The 20828-nt window shown below is 41.0% G+C and overlaps 1 protein-coding gene across 6 annotated transcripts in view; it reads left to right on the plus strand.

The window, feature by feature from the left end:
- The window catches only part of GLCE (glucuronic acid epimerase), a 66364-nt gene that overhangs the window by 15245 nt on the left and 30291 nt on the right, over window positions 1-20828 (plus strand). Inside the window, exons 1-2 of one of the 6 annotated variants that reach the window (XM_063142486.1) lie at window positions 6786-6843; window positions 12479-12550. Coding sequence is in view for 1 of the 6 variants with exons in the window: in XM_063142483.1 (XP_062998553.1) it covers window positions 13021-13055 (35 nt within the window). In the remaining 5 variants the exon portion in view is untranslated. Of the gene's footprint in view, window positions 1-6785; window positions 6844-12456; window positions 12551-12854; window positions 12879-13018; window positions 13056-20828 lie in introns of those variants that run through there. The other 5 variants (XM_063142484.1, XM_063142485.1, XM_063142488.1 and 2 more) reach the window with 5 other exon arrangements.

Below are 20828 nucleotides of genomic sequence, written 5' to 3' on the forward strand. Positions count from 1 at the left end.
TTTGAACCTCATAGATTCAAGAACCCCATGTAAGCATTTGTTGCAATTTCTGGCAGATTGCTTCAGTCCATAAATTGCCTTGTTAAGTTTGTATACTAAACCTGGTGTTGGGCTTTCATAACCAGGGACCTGCGCCATGTAAATGTCTTCTTTCAAATCAGCATTTAGATAAGCTGTTTCTATGTCAAAGTGATATACTTCACATTTTTTAATTGCTGCAACCGTTAAAGCTAGCCTCATCGATTCAGGCCTGGTTGTAGGACTAAACGTTTCATCATAATGAATGTTCTTCCTTTGTGTAAATCCCTGTGCCACGAGTCTGGCTTTATATTTTGTCTCTCCAGACCCTAACACCTTTTTCTTATACACCCACCTACAACCAATGGCTTTTTCTCCCTTTGGTAACATAGTTGGTGTAAAAACATCATATTTTGACATACAGTCCATTTCTACTCTCATGGCCTGAACCCATTTTTCCCTTTCTGCTTCAGGCAGTTTCTTAACTTCTTCAAAATTCTCAGGTTCATAGGAGACTTGACAAATTCTGATTTGGCCAGCAGTAAATCTATCTGGTGGAACACCCTTATTGCTCCTTTCTGAGCGTCTGGGTCCTAATGATGTGCCAGCTTCCTCCTCCTCTTTCTTGGAGCTTGCAGTAGAGTTACTACTGCTACTCCTGCTGGAAACATCTCTTTGCTCCTCTTCTCGTTTTGGAGTTTCTAAGTTCTTTTCTTCAGTTGGCAACAAAACCTCAGTTCCATGAAGCCTCCCCCAGCTGCTGTGCTCTTCAAAGCTTGCAGATCTGGAGATAACAACATTGCTGCCTCCTGCTGAGAATCTGTATGCTTTGGAGCCAGGTGCATAGCCCAGAAACCTCAACCTTCTGGCTTTTGCCAGCCCCTTTCTCCTTGCAGCTTTTGGGATGTTAACCCATGCATAGCTGCCAAAAACTCTCAGGTGTGCTAGAGATGGCTTTTTTCCAAACATGAGGTAATAGGGGGTGTTGTTAATTGAAGAACTCCACAACCTATTAACCACATAATTGGCAGTTAGCATTGCTTCACCCCAGAAGTGGGCCTGAAGCCCCGAGTCTGCCATCATTGAATCTTTCATGGTTTGAAGAACTCCATTTCTACGCTCAGCCACTCCATTTTGCCATGGGGAATGAGGTGCAGTTCGCCTGGCTGAGATCCCTTTTCTTCTTAACCACTTCTGGAAAACATCAGCCATGAACTCACCTCCTCTATCTGACTGCAATTGCTTAACTTTGGTTGAGAATTTTCTCTCCACCCAACTCAGCCAATTTTGGAACACCTTAAAGGTTTCACTCTTATTGTGTAGCAAATAACAAAACCCATATCTGCTATAATCATCTACCAACACCAGGACGTATCTTGCCCCTCCTAGTGTCTTATCCAATGGCCCAATTAAATCTGCGTGAACTAATTCAAAAATTTGTTTTGTGACTCTGTCACTCTTCTTTCCAATAGGGGCAACTTTGGATTTCGCCAATTTACAGGTGGTGCAGTCAAGAAATTGGTCACATGCTTTTACCTTCAAACCAAGACACGCATCTGGCATCTTGCTTAACACTTTAAAGCTAGCATGCCCCAAGCGTCTATGTAACAGGTGCACACAGTTATCATGCATAGGCTTATTTTCAAAAACAGATTTTACATCTCCAGAAACATTAGAACCTTTTTGAACCATTTCATACAAATTGTTTCTTAATTCTCCTTTAGCTAGCAGATTATTCCCTTCTAGTACTTTGCATTGCTTGTCAGAAAACAAAACAGTATACCCTTCTTTATCCAAACAAGATACACTAATCAAGTTGTACTCTAAAGACGGTACACAAAGCACATTATTTACATTTTTACCAAGACAAGGGATAAATAAAGAACCTTCACCAAGGACATTGGAAGGTTTTCCATCTGCCAGTGTCACTGATTTCTGGTGTGGAGAATGCAAACTTGCAAACAGCTCCTTTCTGTTTGCAATGTGCTGGCTGGAGCCACTGTCCATTAGCCAAACGTCATTGGGCTCTTCTACAGCAATCTTAACCACGGAGATCTTGGGCCTCACTTTCTTCTTTTGTGGTGCAGGCTTTTTCTCCGCTGGTACTGGACAATCTCTCTGCAGGTGCTTTCTTGATCCACAACGAAAACAACACTTAACAGCAAACGCCTTATTTTCATCCTGGGTCGCTGCCAATTCGGTGGAAGAATACTTCGGTTTGGCAGACTGCCTCACGCTCCCATTACTGGACTCAAGCCGCTTATCATCTCTCTGACTTTGCTCTTCTATCAAGCGCCCAGTTAAGTAATGGAGTGTGAGCTGAGCCTCTGGCATAGCCTCCAAGGCTAGGACAAAATTGTCCCACGAATCATCTAAGGAACTGAGTACTACATATACTTTATGTGACTCTGCAAAGTTCATGCCTCGCTCCTCCAAGTCCATAAACAGCTTCCGCATCAGGTTGATGTGGTCAGACACACTTGACCCTGACTGCAGACGTGCTCTATACAACTTGCGAGTTAGCAAGACTTTACTTGCAGCAGTATCTTGCACATAGATTGCTCTCAAGGCGTTCCAACATGCTTGTGCTGAAGTTAGCCCTCTCACATGGATCAGCTGGCTGTCTTCCAAACACAGAATAATATTTGCTAACGCCTTCTCATTGTTCCTTTCCTCCTCTTCATCTGGCTGGGCTGGGGGATTGCTTACAGCATTCCACAGATTCTCCCTCCGGAGATAGTGCTCTATTTTGCAGCTCCAAGCCAGATAATTAGTCTCATTTAGACGATTCAACGGCATGCCTGTAAAAGCCATTGCTGCAACTTTCTCACAAACTGCTCTTGAGATGCCTTGCTCCTCAACCCCTCCTCGGCACAGCAAACGACACTCACCAGACTGCAGTTTCGAGATGCCACCTCTTCTTTGAGATATCACCAACTCTCAGTCTTTGCACTGGAAGCGGTCTGGGCCCATAACCCAACACTGACGTGGTAAGTATAGTAATGCACTTTTTAAAGCTAGTGCAGAATGCAACTCACACAAGCAGAGTTTTTCAGGAAGTCCAGTGTCAAAACAAAGAAGCTGATCTCAAGATGAAAGACCACACAGACAAAGATCAGTAGTGCTCAACTAAGTCCTTTACTGTGCAGTATCATTACAGCATGGCAGTGCAGCAGTAGATATTTACATCAATATACACAATGACTTTTACTCTAACCCTTCTTCTCCACACTATCCATAGTCCATATTCTACTTTATAGTCCTTTGAGCCAATCAGTTAGTGGCTGTCTTACCATGTGGTATTATTACATCAGCTTTACCACACTCTTTGTGAGTCAGCAAACCATTCCAGCTGCTCTTAATTAGTCACCTGACTGTAGGTGCAATAATCACTTTGGCCATGAAAATACCACCAGCTAATCTGGATTTCTCCTTATGTGTCATAATGGCAGAAAAACCTCTAGTCACTTTTTGGCTCACTCACCCAGAAACCTGACATGTTCTCCTAATAGTGCATTGCTTTGAATTACAAGTAATTAAAAGAGTAGTGGTCCAAAGAAGTTCATAGCTAAGGCTTTCATTGTCAATGGTCTAATGTGAAGTCAAACTGAGAACAAAGCCACAAGATGAACTGTCGCCTCTTCACCTTTTGCTGTCCCTAAAGAGTTGACATGGAGAGAGAATAAGGTGAAGAAATTCCATCCTCTGGATAGCTCTGCCCTTCCTTATGAATAGGGGACTGCTAAAATCAAGAAAATGAACAAATGAGCATGTATTGAATTAATTTATGCAGGATGTAGATAGCCTTAGTGGAAAATGTAATTGAAATAATTTATAAGTATACATAGCCTATGAGGTAAGGGACAATTTTGTCTTTCTGAACGTAAAGATGTAAGGTGATCCCTTCTGTGTCAGACCAATTGGGATTCATCAAATGCTCCTGGAAAACTCACAAGCAGGGGATGAAAGAAATAGCCCTTCCTTACCAGCCACCGTGCTTTTCACCAAAGATTCTGGAAGTGAACCTGTGACTTTCCACAAGCCAAACCTGTGCTCTACCACTGGGCTATTATGGCTTCGCCTCTTGAGTTGAAGTAAGTAAATTGGACCTGGATGCAAGCCTGGATGCACTGTTTTGGCTAGTGAGCCACCTGTGGCCTTTCCTTGAGACCTCAGACTTCAACCATGGTGACGCATGCTCTAGTTACTTCTCCTTTGAGAAACTGCAAGGCCCTTTATGTGGGGCTGCCTTTGAAGAGGGTAGTGAAACTGCAGCTGGTCCAAAATGCTGCAGCTAGACTGCTAATTGGAGAAGGAGGTTATTACAACCTGCCAGTGTTGGCTTTGATCTTTAAAGCCCTGAATCCAGAGGTGCATAACCTCAGACTCAGGGCCCAAATCTCCCAACTTGGTCCTTTGGGGTTCCCCAGAAGCCCACATCCCCTTCTCATAGCCCCACCCCCTTGGCCCCAACTACTGATGTTTGGGTAGTTAACAGGTTTGGGGCAGTTCCCCCCCCCCAATTCTAAAATGTTGAAATGCCTCTCCTACGGCTTAGTTACTGGGAGGAAGAACTTGAAGCTAAATTATGCTGGATTTTTTAATATTTTGACCCCATCCCTATTGCCTTCAACCCCACCTACCTGCGAGTTTCTCCAAAATTGACTTTGGCCCCCAGGCTGAAAGAGGCTCTGTACCCCTGGCCTAAATGGTTTGGGGAAAAGACACCTGAAGGACCACTTGTTCCAATATGGCCCTGCTTAGGCATTGAGATCTGCAGGCAAGGCTCCCGTCTGTGTATTGTCAGGTACAGGAGAGAAGATTTTTTCATTGGTTACCCCTAGACTCCCCTTTCTGAGGAGCCCCCCTCCCTCTTTGATGGCATTCTGGCATTCGGTGAAAACTTTACTCTTTCACCTGGCTGTTAGCCTATTAGATGCTGTTTTAACTGAATAGTTTTCTGCTGCTTATAGACAGGACTAGTGTTGTCATTATTGTTTTATTTTTAATGTAGTTTTTATAAGTTACCTTGAATGGTTGGAAAGATGAGCTAAAAGTATTTTTAATAAACAAAGAAATAAACTGCATGTGCTTGTTGGTGCACACTGTCTCTGACATGGAGCTTGGTGGGACAAGCTTCATGAGAAAAAACCTTGAAAATCTTTTAGAACATTCAAGATGAACATTACTAGGTGCTGCTGTAAGTTTACTAATTAAAATAGTTGTATTTGATCTGCTAGCCTAAATAGCCTTGTTACAATTTTGGATCCTTTACATCCTGGTTTCAGGGCTGGCTTTGGGACTGAGATGGCTTTGTTGAAGACCTATGCTGGGAACGGAATAGGTGGAGTATGTCCCTGTTGGTTCTGCTGGATCTCTTGGTGGCTTTTAAAACCATTGGTGTCTAGATGAGGTCATCACGGAGACAAACGTTTTATAATGGCTACATGTCTACTTGGTGCTAAAGGTCTGCTGTTTCGACATGTTTGACTATGGGATTTTTCAGGATACCATTCTGTCCCCCATCCTCACTAATACCAACATAAAAGCTCTGGGAGAGATTGCCCAGGGCCTTGGGGATGAGTGTGGTGACTGTGCTGTTGACATCAAATCCGGAAGTGCTCTTGAGCAGTGAACCTGATCCTTCAGTGGTTGAGTGCAAACTTATCCGGTAGAGACTGTACTGGTAATCTTGGATTAGCTTTTCTTCTGAGCAGCAACACCTCTGTCTTCTCTGGACTAAGACTCATTAACCCACATCTAATCCATCACTGCACCCAGAGACTGGCTTCAGATAGCCACATCCTCTGTGGCTAAAAGTAGAAATCAGTAAATAGTCTTTGAATCCATGGAGAAGGAAGAATCAACTCCCTGGCTCCTGAAAATTCACAGGCCATGAAGCCATTACTGAACGTTACGTTCCGAAACATAAATTGCTCAAGATAAAGAAATGTTTTTTTGTTGTTGATGTTGGCTATGTTTAACTATTAAAGGTTGATAAAGACGTCACCTGTTTCATGAAGACCTTTGGCATTTCTCTCTCTTCCTTTTAATGGTTTTAGGGTGAATAGGAAAGCAAGCAGAAAAACAACCACAGTGGCATTTTGCAGTGTTACATTTTTAGGCATTTTGAGTACTTACGGTTGGTAGGGTGCTAATTAATTCATGACTTCACTAACAGCTAAAGTATTTGAGAAGTCAAAGTATTTGTAGTTTCCAGAACTTCGCATACTGGAAAAACACGCACCCAACAACAACGCGAGACTCCCATACTAGGCATGAGAGAACCAGTGATTTTCGACCTTGCTTGAGGGTTTTTAAACCTGTTTTTCAGCTGATGCGAGTGGGAGATTTGTGCGTTTTGGTGCACGTTTTGAAAAGTCCGCACTTTCTCCCATTGACTAAAGCATTTCAGGGCCAGTGGCAGAGAGCTTGGCCATGCTGTTAGCGTAGAAGGGGATTTGGGAAGACTTTAGCCATAATAATTTGATGAGGAAACTTAACAAAGCTCACTTGATTGAATATGGCCGAAGATTAACACTAACTGGTGATGTATGACAGCAGATTGAGCAGTGACTTTTCCCTTCTCCCAGTTTGGAGAGATCCTTTTTTGAGTGTTTCGCAATCCCTGTTTGTTTTAACCAGCTTAAATAAATTGATGTCATGTTGCCTGCTCTTATAGGTTTGTAACTTCTTTTTACAGCTACTCAGGGTAACTATTGTAATGTTGGAAACAGACACCAGCTCGAGTCCATAAGTGATGCTCAGCTACCTACTTTGGGCATTCATGATCAAGATGGATTTTTTCTTTGGATTTTGCCCCAGGTATGCCATTGTTAACATGATGATGTAAAGGGACTGGCTGAGGCATAAATGAAAGCAAGCCTTGCAAGATCAAGGGAAGAAATGGAGCATTCATCTGGTAGAGAAACCATCATTGCTGGATGTATATCCAAGCAATTATGAACTCAGTTCTCCTTTGATATATTTTTCACAAGTATGAAAGCCACCTTCATTTGGAACAGTTAATTGGATCCTGTCCATACAGACTGTGTTTGAAGCTGAGCTCAAGTTGTTACTTGTGTAAAACATAAAATAAAAAACAACAACGAAGTCTATGTATTTAAAAGAAAATGGAAACCAGTAACCTTCTGACTTCACCCACCATGCTGTGATCTGATAAGCAGACCTTAATCTTCAACTGCACAATTTATTGGGCATTTTAGTTCCCTGTAAGCTCCTCTGAAATGAGTGGGAGATGCACATGAGATGTTCCTGGTATCCTGAGTCTCTGTTAGGTGTCTTGCCTTGTAGATCTGTGCCCCCCCCCCAATATATTACAAAGTTGCTGTCTTCTAATAGAAAAATGTTTGGGAATGAAAGACAATCTGAGATACTCTTTGCTTCTGAGGATTTGAGCATCACAAAGTGAATTGTATCCCTCTTTGTGTGTGTGTGTAGAACTGTGGCATCCCACAAAGCTAATCCTAATTAGATTAGAGCAGAAATGCTTCTTCATTCCTCACTGCTCAGTACTTAATCAAAAGTCGAAATGGAAGAATGAATCACAACATACAGGAATTGAGAAGGAAAAGAAGAAAAACAGCCATTTAACAGTGCTGGGGGGGGGGGGGGAATCCCAGGGCAGCAAGTCACCCTCCATTCCTGCTTTTCAATCCCTTGAAGTAATGGCGCCTAAAAAATTGATGTTATTCCCTAGGAATTCAAATTATTTTTCAATCCCCGTTTGAAAGTTTAAATTATGTTTTGAGATAAGCTAATTTTAAGATGACTAATTACAACTTTAATGGCCCATATTGTCTCTTTAACATCAAGAATGCTTTTTATTTTTATTTAAAAAAAACCACAATTTTTTAAATTTAAATCATATTTCAATTTTTCCTTCAAGTAATTAGTAAAAAAAAGCGCCTTGGTCAAAGATATCATCATGAATACTAATCATACAGCTTCTAATTATATTCTGTGAATATGTTAAAAGCAGTTTATAGAGATGGAAGATAACCTGATCAGTCCTATTCTGCACTGCAGGTGGGTTACAGAAGTGTATGATGGTCTCTCGCTCTCAAAGGTCATTGAATAGAGAATTTGGAGTTGATGGAGTAGATTGAACAAGGAGGAGCAGAATGGATATTATAGCCAGGGATAGGGGAGGGGAATAGAAAGCCAAACCAAAAGGGAACAGAACATATCCATGCAGCCCTGACTCCTGAGGAAAGGTCTGCTGCATGCATCCTCCCCTGTAGAAGGGAAATACTTAGATTGGCGGCAGCAGGCTGTAAAAGAGACCTCATCTGAGGATATTTTATTTCTGTACCTGCTGTGGTTAAAATTGCCTAAATTTTATATTTTTAAAAAACTTTACATTGATCTAAAAACTGAAATAGTTAAAACCATTCAAAAAGTCTTGTGCATGTTTTGTTAATGCCGTTGCTTGTTGAAGAATAAATGGTCTTATTAGTACAGTTTTAAAGCCTGTTTGGTGGTGGTGATTCTGGCAGAAAGTGACCAAAATATCATTCAGAATAATTGCGGGGTGTGTACCTGCCTTCGAATGCAACCTACATCTCTGAATATATATTAAGGTTATATTAAACAATAATGTATTTCTACTAAAAATGACGATTGAATAGAATCTCCTCACTAGTAATATAAACTGAGATTTAAATAATTAAAATTGAGTCCTCCGGAGAAGCTATTTAAATCAATTTGATATCAAGGTGTGATTCTGGACAGGGGAATAATCCTTCTGAGGATTTTTCTTGGTGGTTAATACCTCCCGCACCCAGCAACCCTGTTCCTTTATTGCAGCAATGGGGAGATACTTTGCAGTCAGCTGGGACCTTCTCCTCCTTCAGTATCTGTCCCACCCCTGTTTCGGTGGGTGTCACAGTCAGGGGATACTTTGAACCCGTTGTCCAGTCAGGTGTTCTAAAGCTCATCCAGATTGGATTGATTCATTAAGCTTCGCATTTTCCAATTCATCCATTTCCTGGAAAAGATTACATCATAACTGGCTGCTGTAACAAAACATACCGGTTTATAACTAAATAGAACCTTTATCAACCTAATACAAGTCCTTGGATTATGCAATTTGTATGTCTTTTGCACTACAGAATTTACATCTAGGGATAGGTGAGATCGGCCAGTCCCTCTCCCCTGGGAATTCACCTGGGAATGAGCTGATTCCTCTTGGAAAAATCAGCTAATTTCTTTAGCCAATCTGGGAAGCTTGGGGAATGAGGGGGGAGGCAGGTTGTCGTCCTCCAAGTACCCTCCCCTCTTCTTTCAGCTCAAAATGACACACCGGCAACAGCGCCAGGGAGTGAGGGTTTTAGGGAAGGAGGATTATCCTTGACATGCTCTGTAGCGTGGCAAGTGACAGACGTGGAGGTGGGGGGAGGAGAGCAAATCCTCCCTCCTCTCTTCGCGGTGCTGCCCTGACAGAAAGGCAAGGGTGCTGCTTTGGGTATAGGGTGGGAGTACTTCTGCAGCCTGGATATTGATATTAAAAGCCTGCCTCTCCATTAAAGTGAGGTTTAAAGAACCCCAGGAATTCATTTCGACACCCCTATATATACTTAGAGGCAGGGAAGCGAAATGAAGGACTTCTGTGTAGCCCCCACCTTATACATGTAAGGACACCAAGCAAGATCACTTACTGGAAAGCTTGCTTGCTCATAACTTTCCAGAAGTAAGATATGAAGTGTTCATAGTGTTTGAATGACAGTCTAAATATTCATAATATGCACAATAATTACTGTACATAGTACATGATGTTCATAAAGCTTGCCCTCAAAAGTAGAACTCCTCCCCTCTCTGACTGACTTATTCTTTTAAGCAAGTTAAAGCAAGAGAACTCCCAAAAGACGGGATAGGCTTGCTTCTATTCAGATTCTCCTTCTTTTTTTAATAATATAACCTTATATACAACCCACCCACCCTGAATTCATTAGTCTGCCCTGGGGAATTGCCATGCAGCAATATCTGTCACTGCGATTTTCAAAAAATGTGTATAAGCAAAAGCTAAAGCTCAGAATTGGCTTCTTGGCACCTTTGGTGGGTGTCTTTTCTGCCCTCAACCCCCACCCCCCACCCTCAAGTGGATTCTGAAAACTGTGGCAAGATTATACAGCAAAATAGCACCATGTGGTGACTTCTCCCTGACATTCTCAAGGCACTCTTCTTATGGACCTCTGCTTGAAGCCAAAACATTCTGTTCTGCCACTTAGAAAAGCATAAGGGAATAGTGGGCTAATTGGAAGTTATAAAAATACATCATCCTTGGCCTACAGATCACTGATGCTGACCACAATATGATGTTGTCTTATTCCCCCCCAAAATTATTAGTTTTGTCAGAGAGATGGGACAGGAGAGAAGGGCATGACTCCCAACTCAATGAGAAACTGATTCTCTGATTTGTATAAATCTATAAGTTTGAGCTTCAGGCTATCTCGGTGAAGGTGGATTTTTTGGGTTGGTCTCTTGGCTGGTATTTGAAGATTAATTTTGCCAGAGCTGAATTTTTCTTTGAGACGTCAAGATGGCTGAAGGTATGGTAGCATGGAGGAAAATGTTGCTTTCCCAGAAGTTGTAAAGAAGCTTGTTGTATTTTTAAAAACTACTATCACACTTTTGTGTCTTCGGGGAAGACGTTATGCTGCTGGACTGTAATCATTGAAAACCCACATGTTGGTTTTGCAGTAGTTTTTAATGTGTTCTTTCTCCCCCGCCTTACTTCTCCTCTAACTTCAATGGCTCTTGGAGAAACAGCACTTTTTATGCTGATTCTTTGCCTTGTTTCTTCCAAATTATAAGAGATGCTGAAAAAACTGGACTTTTTGTTATAAGGATGTTTTGATGGCTGTATTTTTTTTTAAAGGGTTGTGGAAGAAAAACTGACAATTTAATGGTGTACGATGCACTAATAAAGATGCCTGTGTGGTTATGTTTAATCCTTTAAAGAGGAGAAAAGAACACTGAAGTTATCAGCATTCAAAAGGCAAGACACATACTTAAATATATGCAAAGCCTTAGAGAGGCTGAAGAAATGTACTGACTGTATTGCAGAAAGATTCTGACAGACCCGTCACATCTTTTGCAAAGTAAGATCTGAATTATTTAAGCTGCCTTTGTTTATTAAATTGAGCCTCTAGCGAAAGGATTATGTGGAGAAATGGCATGTGGACCAGTGCTGTATTGGGCGTAATTTTTAATGGCTGTTAGCATGAAATTGATACTTGGGGGGTGGGGGGCAAAAGTATGATAAGCGCATTTAAACAAAATCAAAAAATTTCAGTTTGCATATTGGGAAACTGTTCCTTACAGCCTTTGTGCCTTCTGGAGTGGGCAGGGTAGCAGCGAGAAGCGTAACAATTCTTATTTAGTTGAACAGTAAACCCTTTTAAAGCAAACCAACAAAAAATACTTTAAGGCAGGCATTTTAATCAAAGAGGTTTTTGTTAATATTTTTATTAGGGTATGAGTGCTAAATAAGAAGGATGATGTTACGCAAATCATCTTTGGCGTGAAGGCTGTCCAAATAGTGTTAAACATGGGAGGGGGGAGCAGTTCTTCTTCCTGCCCCCTTATTATTATTTATTTATTTATATAGCACCATCCCTGGATTGAAGTGAACGCATACCAAAATGCTCTGAATCTGCTTCTCTAAATCCTTATGCTGCCATTATTTAGTTTGTAATATCTCAGTATCACGGAAGCTTCTTTCCACAGTCCATTTTAAAATATATATCTCCCTCTTTTCCCCAGCCCCAACCCCCCATGCCTTTCTGGACTTTATGAGAAATATGCAGACGATGGAAAATCTTAGCCAGCCCCTTTAGGCCAGCAGAAAGACTGTAAACCTGAGCAAGTGCAGAGGAAGAATATCTCTTTAACTTGAGGATTTAATTTTTTAAACAATCCACAATTTACAAGCTTTGTCTTAAAAGCAGAAGAGACTGGAATAATTTGTTGAAGACTAGAACCTGGGTAGCTACGGTTGTGTTAGCGTTTCATTTTTAAATCCTCCTTTTTAAAAAATAAAAATGCAAACTCTCAAGTGGAACTCTGTAATGGTTTATTTAAAATAAGAATCCTTTAAATATGGGGGGATTTGAATCCAGTTTCTTCCAAAGTGTTTAATGAAAGCCGTGCCTTTTATGACACCACCGGGCAGCTGTTGGGATTAAATCTTCAATTAGGTAGGATTGTGGCAGGCCAAGCAGATTAAACTCCTTTGCAGCTGATGCAGCTGCCTTGAGGAAATGACATTTATGCGCTTGATCCTTGCATGAGTCCCTATGTCAAGCCTTGAAAACTGAGCCTTGAAATGTACCGGCGGGGCTGCCTTTAAGAACAGGAGGAGCTGCCTGTAAGGAGTTCTCGTGCACAGTGGAGCACATCTTTAGGGATCTTAATTACCTTTATTTTTATCCTCCAGGTGGTTACTTGAAACCTTAAAAGCTTGGATTCAGAGATGCATTAGTGTTTAGAGGCCTTCTTTTGACTTAAGGTAAGATTATCTTAAACCTTTCTCGTGCTGTCTCACTACTCATCTCTCTGTTACAGCCGGTCAGGAACTCCTAGGATTGGTAATGCTCTGAAAACATTGAGTCCGTTCGTCCGTCCCCCGGCATTGAAACAGTTAACATTTACTCCATTTTAATAACTTTCCAGCCACGCAGGGCTTTGGACTTGCATGTGCAGTAGGTGTCATGTTGATAACTAGCCCAGAGGAGTGAGGAAGGGAAGCCAGGCTGTTTATCTCAAGGACTAAACCAGTATGATTATACTGTTGGGATACAGAAAAGTGGTGATTTAGCCTCAGCGCAGAGTTGAAGGTCTGCTGTGCATGAAACGTAATTCGTAATCTTTTTGTTTGCTCAGTAAGCAGATTTGACTGCGGAGGGAGGGAGGGAGGGGGGAGTTTCACAGTTAAAAATCTTGTTTTTAAAGAGCTGCCTTCGTTTTTGGTGCTAACTGATGAAATCCAAGTTCCAAGTAAGCAGCCATTACAGGTACCCTGAAATGTGCAATTACTGAATGTGTGATTTTTCCTCTTGTTAGTTGAGACGAGCTTTCCTGAGCAAAACATGATTCGACTTGTAGTCGCCTTTGCAGTATTAATTATTGTTACATTAAATGATGGAACAGCAAGTTAAGGTTTTCTTAAAAGTTGACTATAATTTCGTAGGACATGTTTAAAAATACTGCTACATTAGAATAATATGAAGGTTCTTAAAACCACAAGCTTTGACAATAGCAATTTCTGGAGAGCTAATCTTCTATGGCAGTTTCTTATCCACAGGGCTTAACTTGAGATCTCGGTTCACCATGGTGTGGAAGAGCTTCCCAAACAAACTCTAGGTAGCCGAATTAAAATTAGACAGTTTAGTTTCAGATGTCAATTCAATTCCCTTCTACGTGGACAGCCTGACAGAAAGATGGCGGTGGAAACGGAAATCAAAATTAACAAAGAAACTACTTAAACTTGTATCCAAATTCTAATGCAGCAGTGTGTAATTTTCTATTTAGAACCTTCTTGTGTTGATTTTTACTTATCAGAAAGTTGCATTACTACAGTATTTAAAAAGATACCTTAAAAAGGTGTCAGTGGCTTGATTTGGGCAGAATCAACACACTATCTGTGACTTGTGAAGACCTGCAGCACTGCAAAATAAGTTTAATTAAATAAGAGCCTGGAACAGGTTTTTTTAAGTGAGGAAAAGTGTGATACATTCATTTAACAGCTCAGCTAAAGTATGAAAGGAATATATTGCAATTTTCCCCATGACAAAAATACATCTTTGTACAAAGCTCTTATGCAAAGCTCCTACATTTCAAGCTAGAGCAATTGAGGGAATATTTGGGAACTTTGCATCATGTTTGCTTTCATATTGCCTTTGTATGGAAGAATCTGAGTGTCAAGTATATCGTGTTTACTAAAGCAGTTGTAGTTTTTAAAAATCCCACTGTGTGCATCTAAATTTGTGGGCATTCTTTCCTCCTGCCACATATTTAAATGAATTCTATAAAAGTGCCTTTGCAGTTTGCTTATGAAACCTCCATTCTGATGTTTTAGGGTGAAAGTGTTTGCTGATCTGAATCGCAAGAGTTAGATGAAATTAAACTGCAGGCGGACAGATGATGGCAATCTATAGAACTTTAATATTATGGCATTATACATATTTAGAAGCAGGTTAGATTGAATCCCACGGAAGAAAAGCAGTCTTATTCATGGGCATGCTTCTTTTTAAAAAATAACAACAACTGATAAATGTATCGAACATTACTAAGAAGTAGCTGCTGAAAATTATTTTGCTGTCAAAAGGACATCAGAGACTTGAAGTGTTATATTGGGGATTTGTGGGAAGGGGGGACGGAAGTGGAAAAGGGAAAACTAGTGATGATTGCAAAATATCAACGCTTTGCGTAAACTATTTTGCCTTCATGAATTATTCATTCCCTCCACCCCCAGACTGCTATATTGCAGTATTTAATATATTTTAAATGACAGTGACTTGGTTAATATGGTGAAGGAAGGGATTGGGGGTAATGGAAAAACTCTTTGCCCAGCATGTAGCAGCAGTGAAGAACGGGTTGTTGACTTATACAGCCATGATATTACACAAGCAAAAGGATATGTCGTTATTGTGCTTAACAGCTTTGGGCTTCAGTAGTAGGTGCACAAGAAATCAGCAGCTTTCCATCGGTTACAAGCTCTTCAGGGTGGCAAGTTCCAGAAATTGTTCCAGTCCTTGACTTTGGCATCTATTGGGTTAGCGGCATGAGGACAGGGTTGCAATAGGTGGTTGTAGCATCTATTGCAACAGCTAGCTAGCTGGCTCCAGTCTCAAATGGGTGTGAAGAAATAAGCAGTTTATGCTCCAACTAAGTAGTCATCAGATAATCCTCCATTATAAGACAAAGTGCAGGTGACAACCCTTCCATTTCAAAATTGAGCCATGAAGCAGTTCATTGGGTCTCTCAGCACCCACTGCAGTTCTGTGGGTAACCCTACAGCACCAGCCTCCATGAGAAAATTTTACTTCTTTTGCTTAGGTAGTATCTAAACCCTTTTATATTGGTGTCTCGGGCCAGAATGTCTGAGAGTGGGGTTGTGGTGGTAGCGGCTGAGCTATTTGATCCCAAAGATTTTCAGTTTTGAAAGTTCCAATTAAATGTAGATTTATTGTGAGAATCTCTTGGGATTGGTGGCGTAAGCTTCCTGTCCTGAGGTATAGCAAATTAAGAACCAGGAAAACAGTCTGGGTAGGAGACTCGTTCAGCAGGAAATCTGTGCTTTGAGTTGGATATGCAAGGCACGAGAATCCAGCACAATCAACCCTAACAGGGAAGGATTTGGCAACAATGCAGGACAGGCGTAAGACGTGGCAAAGTTGGAAGGTGCAACAGTGGCATTGCCTGGTCAAGCAAGGAGCTGAGCATGTCACTGGAAAACTGTGAGGCAAAAGCAGTTAGTCTACACAGGGGTATGAATAAACACTGGTGACAAGTTAAGAATGGTCTCCTCATGAGGAAGCTTGCCATGGGCAAACTTCTGTTGCCTTATTTGCAAAGCTTCAGCATCACCATCATCGCTTTAGGCATCCATTCTTTTAGGAGCCTGAGCTCCTAAAATAATTTATTTCTGGTCTTCACTGAAGCCCTCACACCCTTCACTGCCTAACCCCAGAGGCCTCCTTTCAATCCTCATACCAGATTTATTTATTTATTGCATTTTTATACCTCCCAATAGCCGAAGCTCTGTGGGCGATTTACAAAAAGTAAAACTACAACAGTATGTAACAATATACTGATCAACAATATCACAATAATATTCAAAAATATGCTAAAAACAAGTTTACAACAGAACAGGTAAGAATAAATAACTTGGTTGGAATAGGATCTCTCCCCATGAAGCATCGCCTCCCAAACTTCAGCTCCAGCCTTGCTTTTAAAGTCTCCATGGGGGGGGGGGTGTCAGGGGGGGAGGGGGAGCAGGTGGAATAGCTCACCCTGTTTCACAAGTGTGGACCCATTACCAAGACATGATTCTTTCACCCACCAAAATATCTTTATACTCAGATTAAAGTCTGAAAGTTCCCATTGCCTTTATGACAGGAACACCTCCCATTCCTGCAACAGGACCCTGAAATATGGTGATGTGGCAGTTTGCAAAACATTGCAGGAAGAGGAGAGGAGTGATCTTGGATGCTGCCCCTGAAAACTTAGAAGGCCGGCTGGCCTTCACAGGGAAATTGTTGGATAGGACTAGAAGGCAGAACAGGGAGTCAGTCTATGTGGAAATTTCCAGACGCTCATCTTTTCCTATGCATTTTGGATCAGCATTGCTTGGACTTGTTGATTAAGCTGTGGAAAAGAACTTGAGTGATGCATTGTAAATTATTTTTACAGAGTAAATCTGCAAACTTGGGAGAGGAAAATTTAAGAATCCAACAGAAAGAAAGCAGCAGGTATTTCTCATAGCTGGAATTTTCTTTTCTTTTAATGCAGCATTTAAACTGCATTTTTTAAAGATTCTGCTGGCCAGCATATGTGTTCATACATCAATGAGAACTTGCCTCCCCCCTGCCTCCCAGTTTGTTTTGTCAGAGTGAACAAAGCTTAAAACAAATCATGTGGCTTTAAGAAACGTCGTCACTCCGATTCTCAGTGCAAACAGGTGGGGTGCTCTGCCCTAGGAAAACACTGCTGGGTAACGCCAGCACTGTGCATTTGCAGGCAGAATTCTTCTTGGAATAAAGAACATTATTAATACTATTGGAACAATTCAAGTCAGAGCAGCTTGTAGTAAAAGGTGAGCAAAATGTGCTGGTAGTTTTGTCTGCATTCTGAAATGCCTTCGGCTGGAGCATCTATAAACTGTTAATAACTCTTCTCAATTATTCTGTTAAGCCCATGGAAGATATGGGGGGAAAGGTATGGAAAGGACAAAATGGCTTCTCGCCTTTGATCTGGTTTCTTCCTTGAGACTTTGGTGGTTTTGCTTTGTAATGTAAGATTTAAATGTTGAGTAACTCCGTTTTAGAGTGATGGTGAAAATCTAAGATGGCAGGGACTAGAAAGGATGACGGTTAATAATGGGGGAGGGGGGATCCATAAGTGAGGTGAGATCACTTTCCTTCTTGTGTTTGTAACCTGTTTAAACTTCGTCCCACAAATGCCTGCAGTTTGAATCGAACCCACAACTGAACCTGCCTTCATAGGGTTTGTTTTCAGGAAGTGGTTAAACTTTTAATGCTGATGAATTTTTTCAGCTGTCTGGATCAGATTGGTTTCAGCTGTACAGTATGGACTGATCTAAATCAAGGTGATTTAAATCAGTCAGAAAATATGGCTGATTTAAATCAAGTTTCCCATTGATATTATTTTTAATTTTTGTTTCATTTATATCCTCTCCTTCCTCACAAAGAGTACATAGTAGCTAACAACTTGTATAAAAGTTACTCATTTAATTAAAAGATTTTAAACCTGCCTTAATACTGCCTTCATACGGCAGCTTACAATAATATAAAACACAAACATACACACTACAATTCATTGCACACACACACAAACACACACACACACACACACACACACACACCTACCTCTCATAGCAGGAGCATAGTAAAACATGTACACCACATAAACAACATTGAAATCATGACTCTACCGCACATGTGTGCATTTTCTTTGTATGTGCACACATGCTTTGTTGCTTAGACTCGCATTCCATGACATTTAGAAGCCTACATAGCATGAGAGGAAGTCTTCAGTACTCATGCAGAGGAGTTGAAACGTTCAAGCTTCACACAAGCGTCAAGTAAAATGTGTTTGTGTTTGGGGCTGGCTATGTAGGGAATCGCCACCTAGGATATTTTGTAGATTGGGGGTGTATAAATTGAGTTGTTGTTGTTGTTGTTGTTGTTGTTATTGTTATTATTATTATTATTAAATCTGCAATTTTGTGTGCATGAAATGTTAAAATAAATATTGATTTCTTACTGAATTTAATGTTATTTATTAACAGAAATATGGGTTTGAACTTCTTTTGATGATAATGATGCTTTTAAAGAAATACTGTCAGTTGGTGTGGGAAGTCTAAGGCATGAGTGACTTTTGACTTCTCATATGTAAAAAGGAGAGTGTGTTTCTATTTAGAGTTAAGAGGGTTTTTTTTGAAGAGGGTTCTTGGGACAGATGGGAACTCATGTTTCTCAGTGCCTCCTTGAGGTCAACACATGGCTGACTTGTCATTGCAATGACGAAATCTTAAATTTTATTATGTGCCCTGTTCTGATGCTGTGCGGCATTTTGAGTATGGCTTAACATGGAGAAGCAGTATACAAATAAGGCAATGTTGATGCATGATCAGGATCTGGGTGGGCAGGAAATAGGTCTCCAAATGTTTTTGACTTCAACACCCAGCATTCCTGATCAGCAGGGGCTTTTGGGAGTTGAAGTACAGAAGACCTGGAGATCTGCTTTCGGCCCAACCTTGTTCTAGATATAAAGTTTCTCTCTTCTTGAAGCTCAACAACTTTGTCCCTGACTATTGGCTTGTTGTACTGTGGATGCAAAAAAAGCAAATGCTATTTTGGGCTGCATTAATAGAAGTATAGCTTCCAAATCACGTGAGTTACTGGTTCCCCTGTATTCGGCACTGGTTAGGCCTCATCTTGAGTATTGCGTCCAGTTCTGGGCTCCACAATTCAAGAATGATGCAGACAAGCTGGAAAGGGTTCAGAGGAGGGCAATGAGGATGATCAGGGATCTGGAAACAAAGCCCTATGAGGATAGACTGAAAGAACTGAGCATGATTAGCCTGGAGAAGAGAAGACTGAGGGGAGAGATGATAGCACTCTTTAAATACTTAAAAGGTTGTCACACAGAGGAGGGCCATGATCTCTTCTTGATCCGTGCAGGACATGGACTAAAGGGCTCAAGTTACAGGAAGCCAGATTCCGGTTGGACATCAGGAAAACTTCCTGACTGTTAGAGCAGTATGACAATGGAACCCATGGCCTAGGGAGGTTGTGGGCTCTCCCACACTAGAGGCCTTCAAGATGTAGCTGGACAACCATCTGTCAGGGATGCTTTAAGGTGGATTCCTGCATTGAGCAGGGGGTTGGACTCGATCGCCTTAGAGGCCCCTTCCAACTCTACTATTCTATGATTCTGTGAATGTTTAAAATAGCTTTAAGAAGGCTTTTTTCACTGAGGACTGAACTGGCTGCTGCGCTGTGCTGATTCTTTCAGGCACAAACATTTTATGTAGCTTTGTCCCAATAAGATCCCTGTTAAGAATGTCATACCAGATATTTTCTGACATCTCTGCCCTTATCATAACATTGACAACTTTACATGGCTTGTCAAGAAAGCCCCCCCCCCCCCCCGATGTTCTAGAAAGATTTCCTTCATCTTTGAAAAATCAGTGAGCATTCTGTGGAGAGTAGCAGTGGAATCCATGGGGATTATCTTTGGCAAGGCGGAGTAAAATGGCTATGTTCTATCTGGGGCTGGGATTTCAGAGGAGCCTGGAATACACACTTGCTGTTCACATTATCAGTCACTTTTTATATTTGAATCTCCCCAGCCAATAAATGTAATAAGTATATGAATATAAAATATATAAAGTTTTAAAAATCCATATGGTAATTTCATATTGGCTAACGTAAACATAATTTGAATTTTTGAACTGCACACAAGTTTCTTTAGAAATTTCTCCCTGGAACAGACATTTTGTGTCTGGTTGCACATTAAAAATCCCTGCTGTGCACTGGACGTTTTTGTCTTCTAACACCAACAACAACAACAAAATGCCAATGACTAATAGTTCAATGTAACTTCTGCTAGTTACTGGGTGGATTGGAACAGTTCATTGTCATCAGAAGAAAATGAATTGCTTATATATGGAAGGTTGTAAAAACTCATATTTGAGAATGATCAAATGGGTCTTTCTGTACATAGAAAACTTAAGCACGTTAGCTCTACAGTTTATCTCTAAACTAAAGCCATGCCTTCTCCCAGATACATTGAGTTAAAGGGGGCTTATTCTTAAGAGAACGGTAGTATTTGGATTTTTTACCCACCCTGATGATAGAAGTTGTTGCAGCAAAGGCTGGGTGTGTCCGTGAACTGCTGTGCTGGAGTTCAGTATATCCTGCTAATGTTCATGGCTAAGCTACAGCATGCCTGGAACCCGCCCTTTTAATCGGTTGGCAGTTGATCAACACTCTTTCTCTCCACGCCCCTGCCCCCCCCCCCCAATTTTGGAGTTATTCCGGGAAGCAATTCTTCGGAGCTGCGTCGTTCTCGTTTGTGTCGCTGGCAGGCATATTGTTAAACGATGAGGCAAACCTGCTTATTACTAGCTTCTTAGCTGTAGGAATTTTAATTAAAACCTACAGATAGTGATGGATATGGTTGATGCTAAATAAACCCTTTCTGAGAATGTTTTGGACTTGCTCGCCAACAAGCTAATTTTATAAGAGATCAATGCATTCCATTTTGTAGGATGATTTAACAGGGTTTTATAATGTTCCTTTTTTTGTCCAGGATAATGTTACGCGATCAAGATCAATGACAGAGACGTCATATTGTCTATTTTCAACACATTTTTGTGATATATTTTTGTTAGATTAATGATGTTATTGCGTGGAGCATAAGCTTGTCTATAGAGCGGCCGTTTGGTATTGGTTTCCAATGTACTTGAGATCTGCTCAAAGCTTGCAAATCAATGGACACTAAATAAAGTGCAACACTCTCCACTCCAGGGGAAATGG

The sequence above is a fragment of the Elgaria multicarinata genome, chromosome 16 (assembly GCF_023053635.1).
Source record: "Elgaria multicarinata webbii isolate HBS135686 ecotype San Diego chromosome 16, rElgMul1.1.pri, whole genome shotgun sequence".
In the NCBI taxonomy this organism is placed as follows: domain Eukaryota; kingdom Metazoa; phylum Chordata; class Lepidosauria; order Squamata; family Anguidae; genus Elgaria; species Elgaria multicarinata.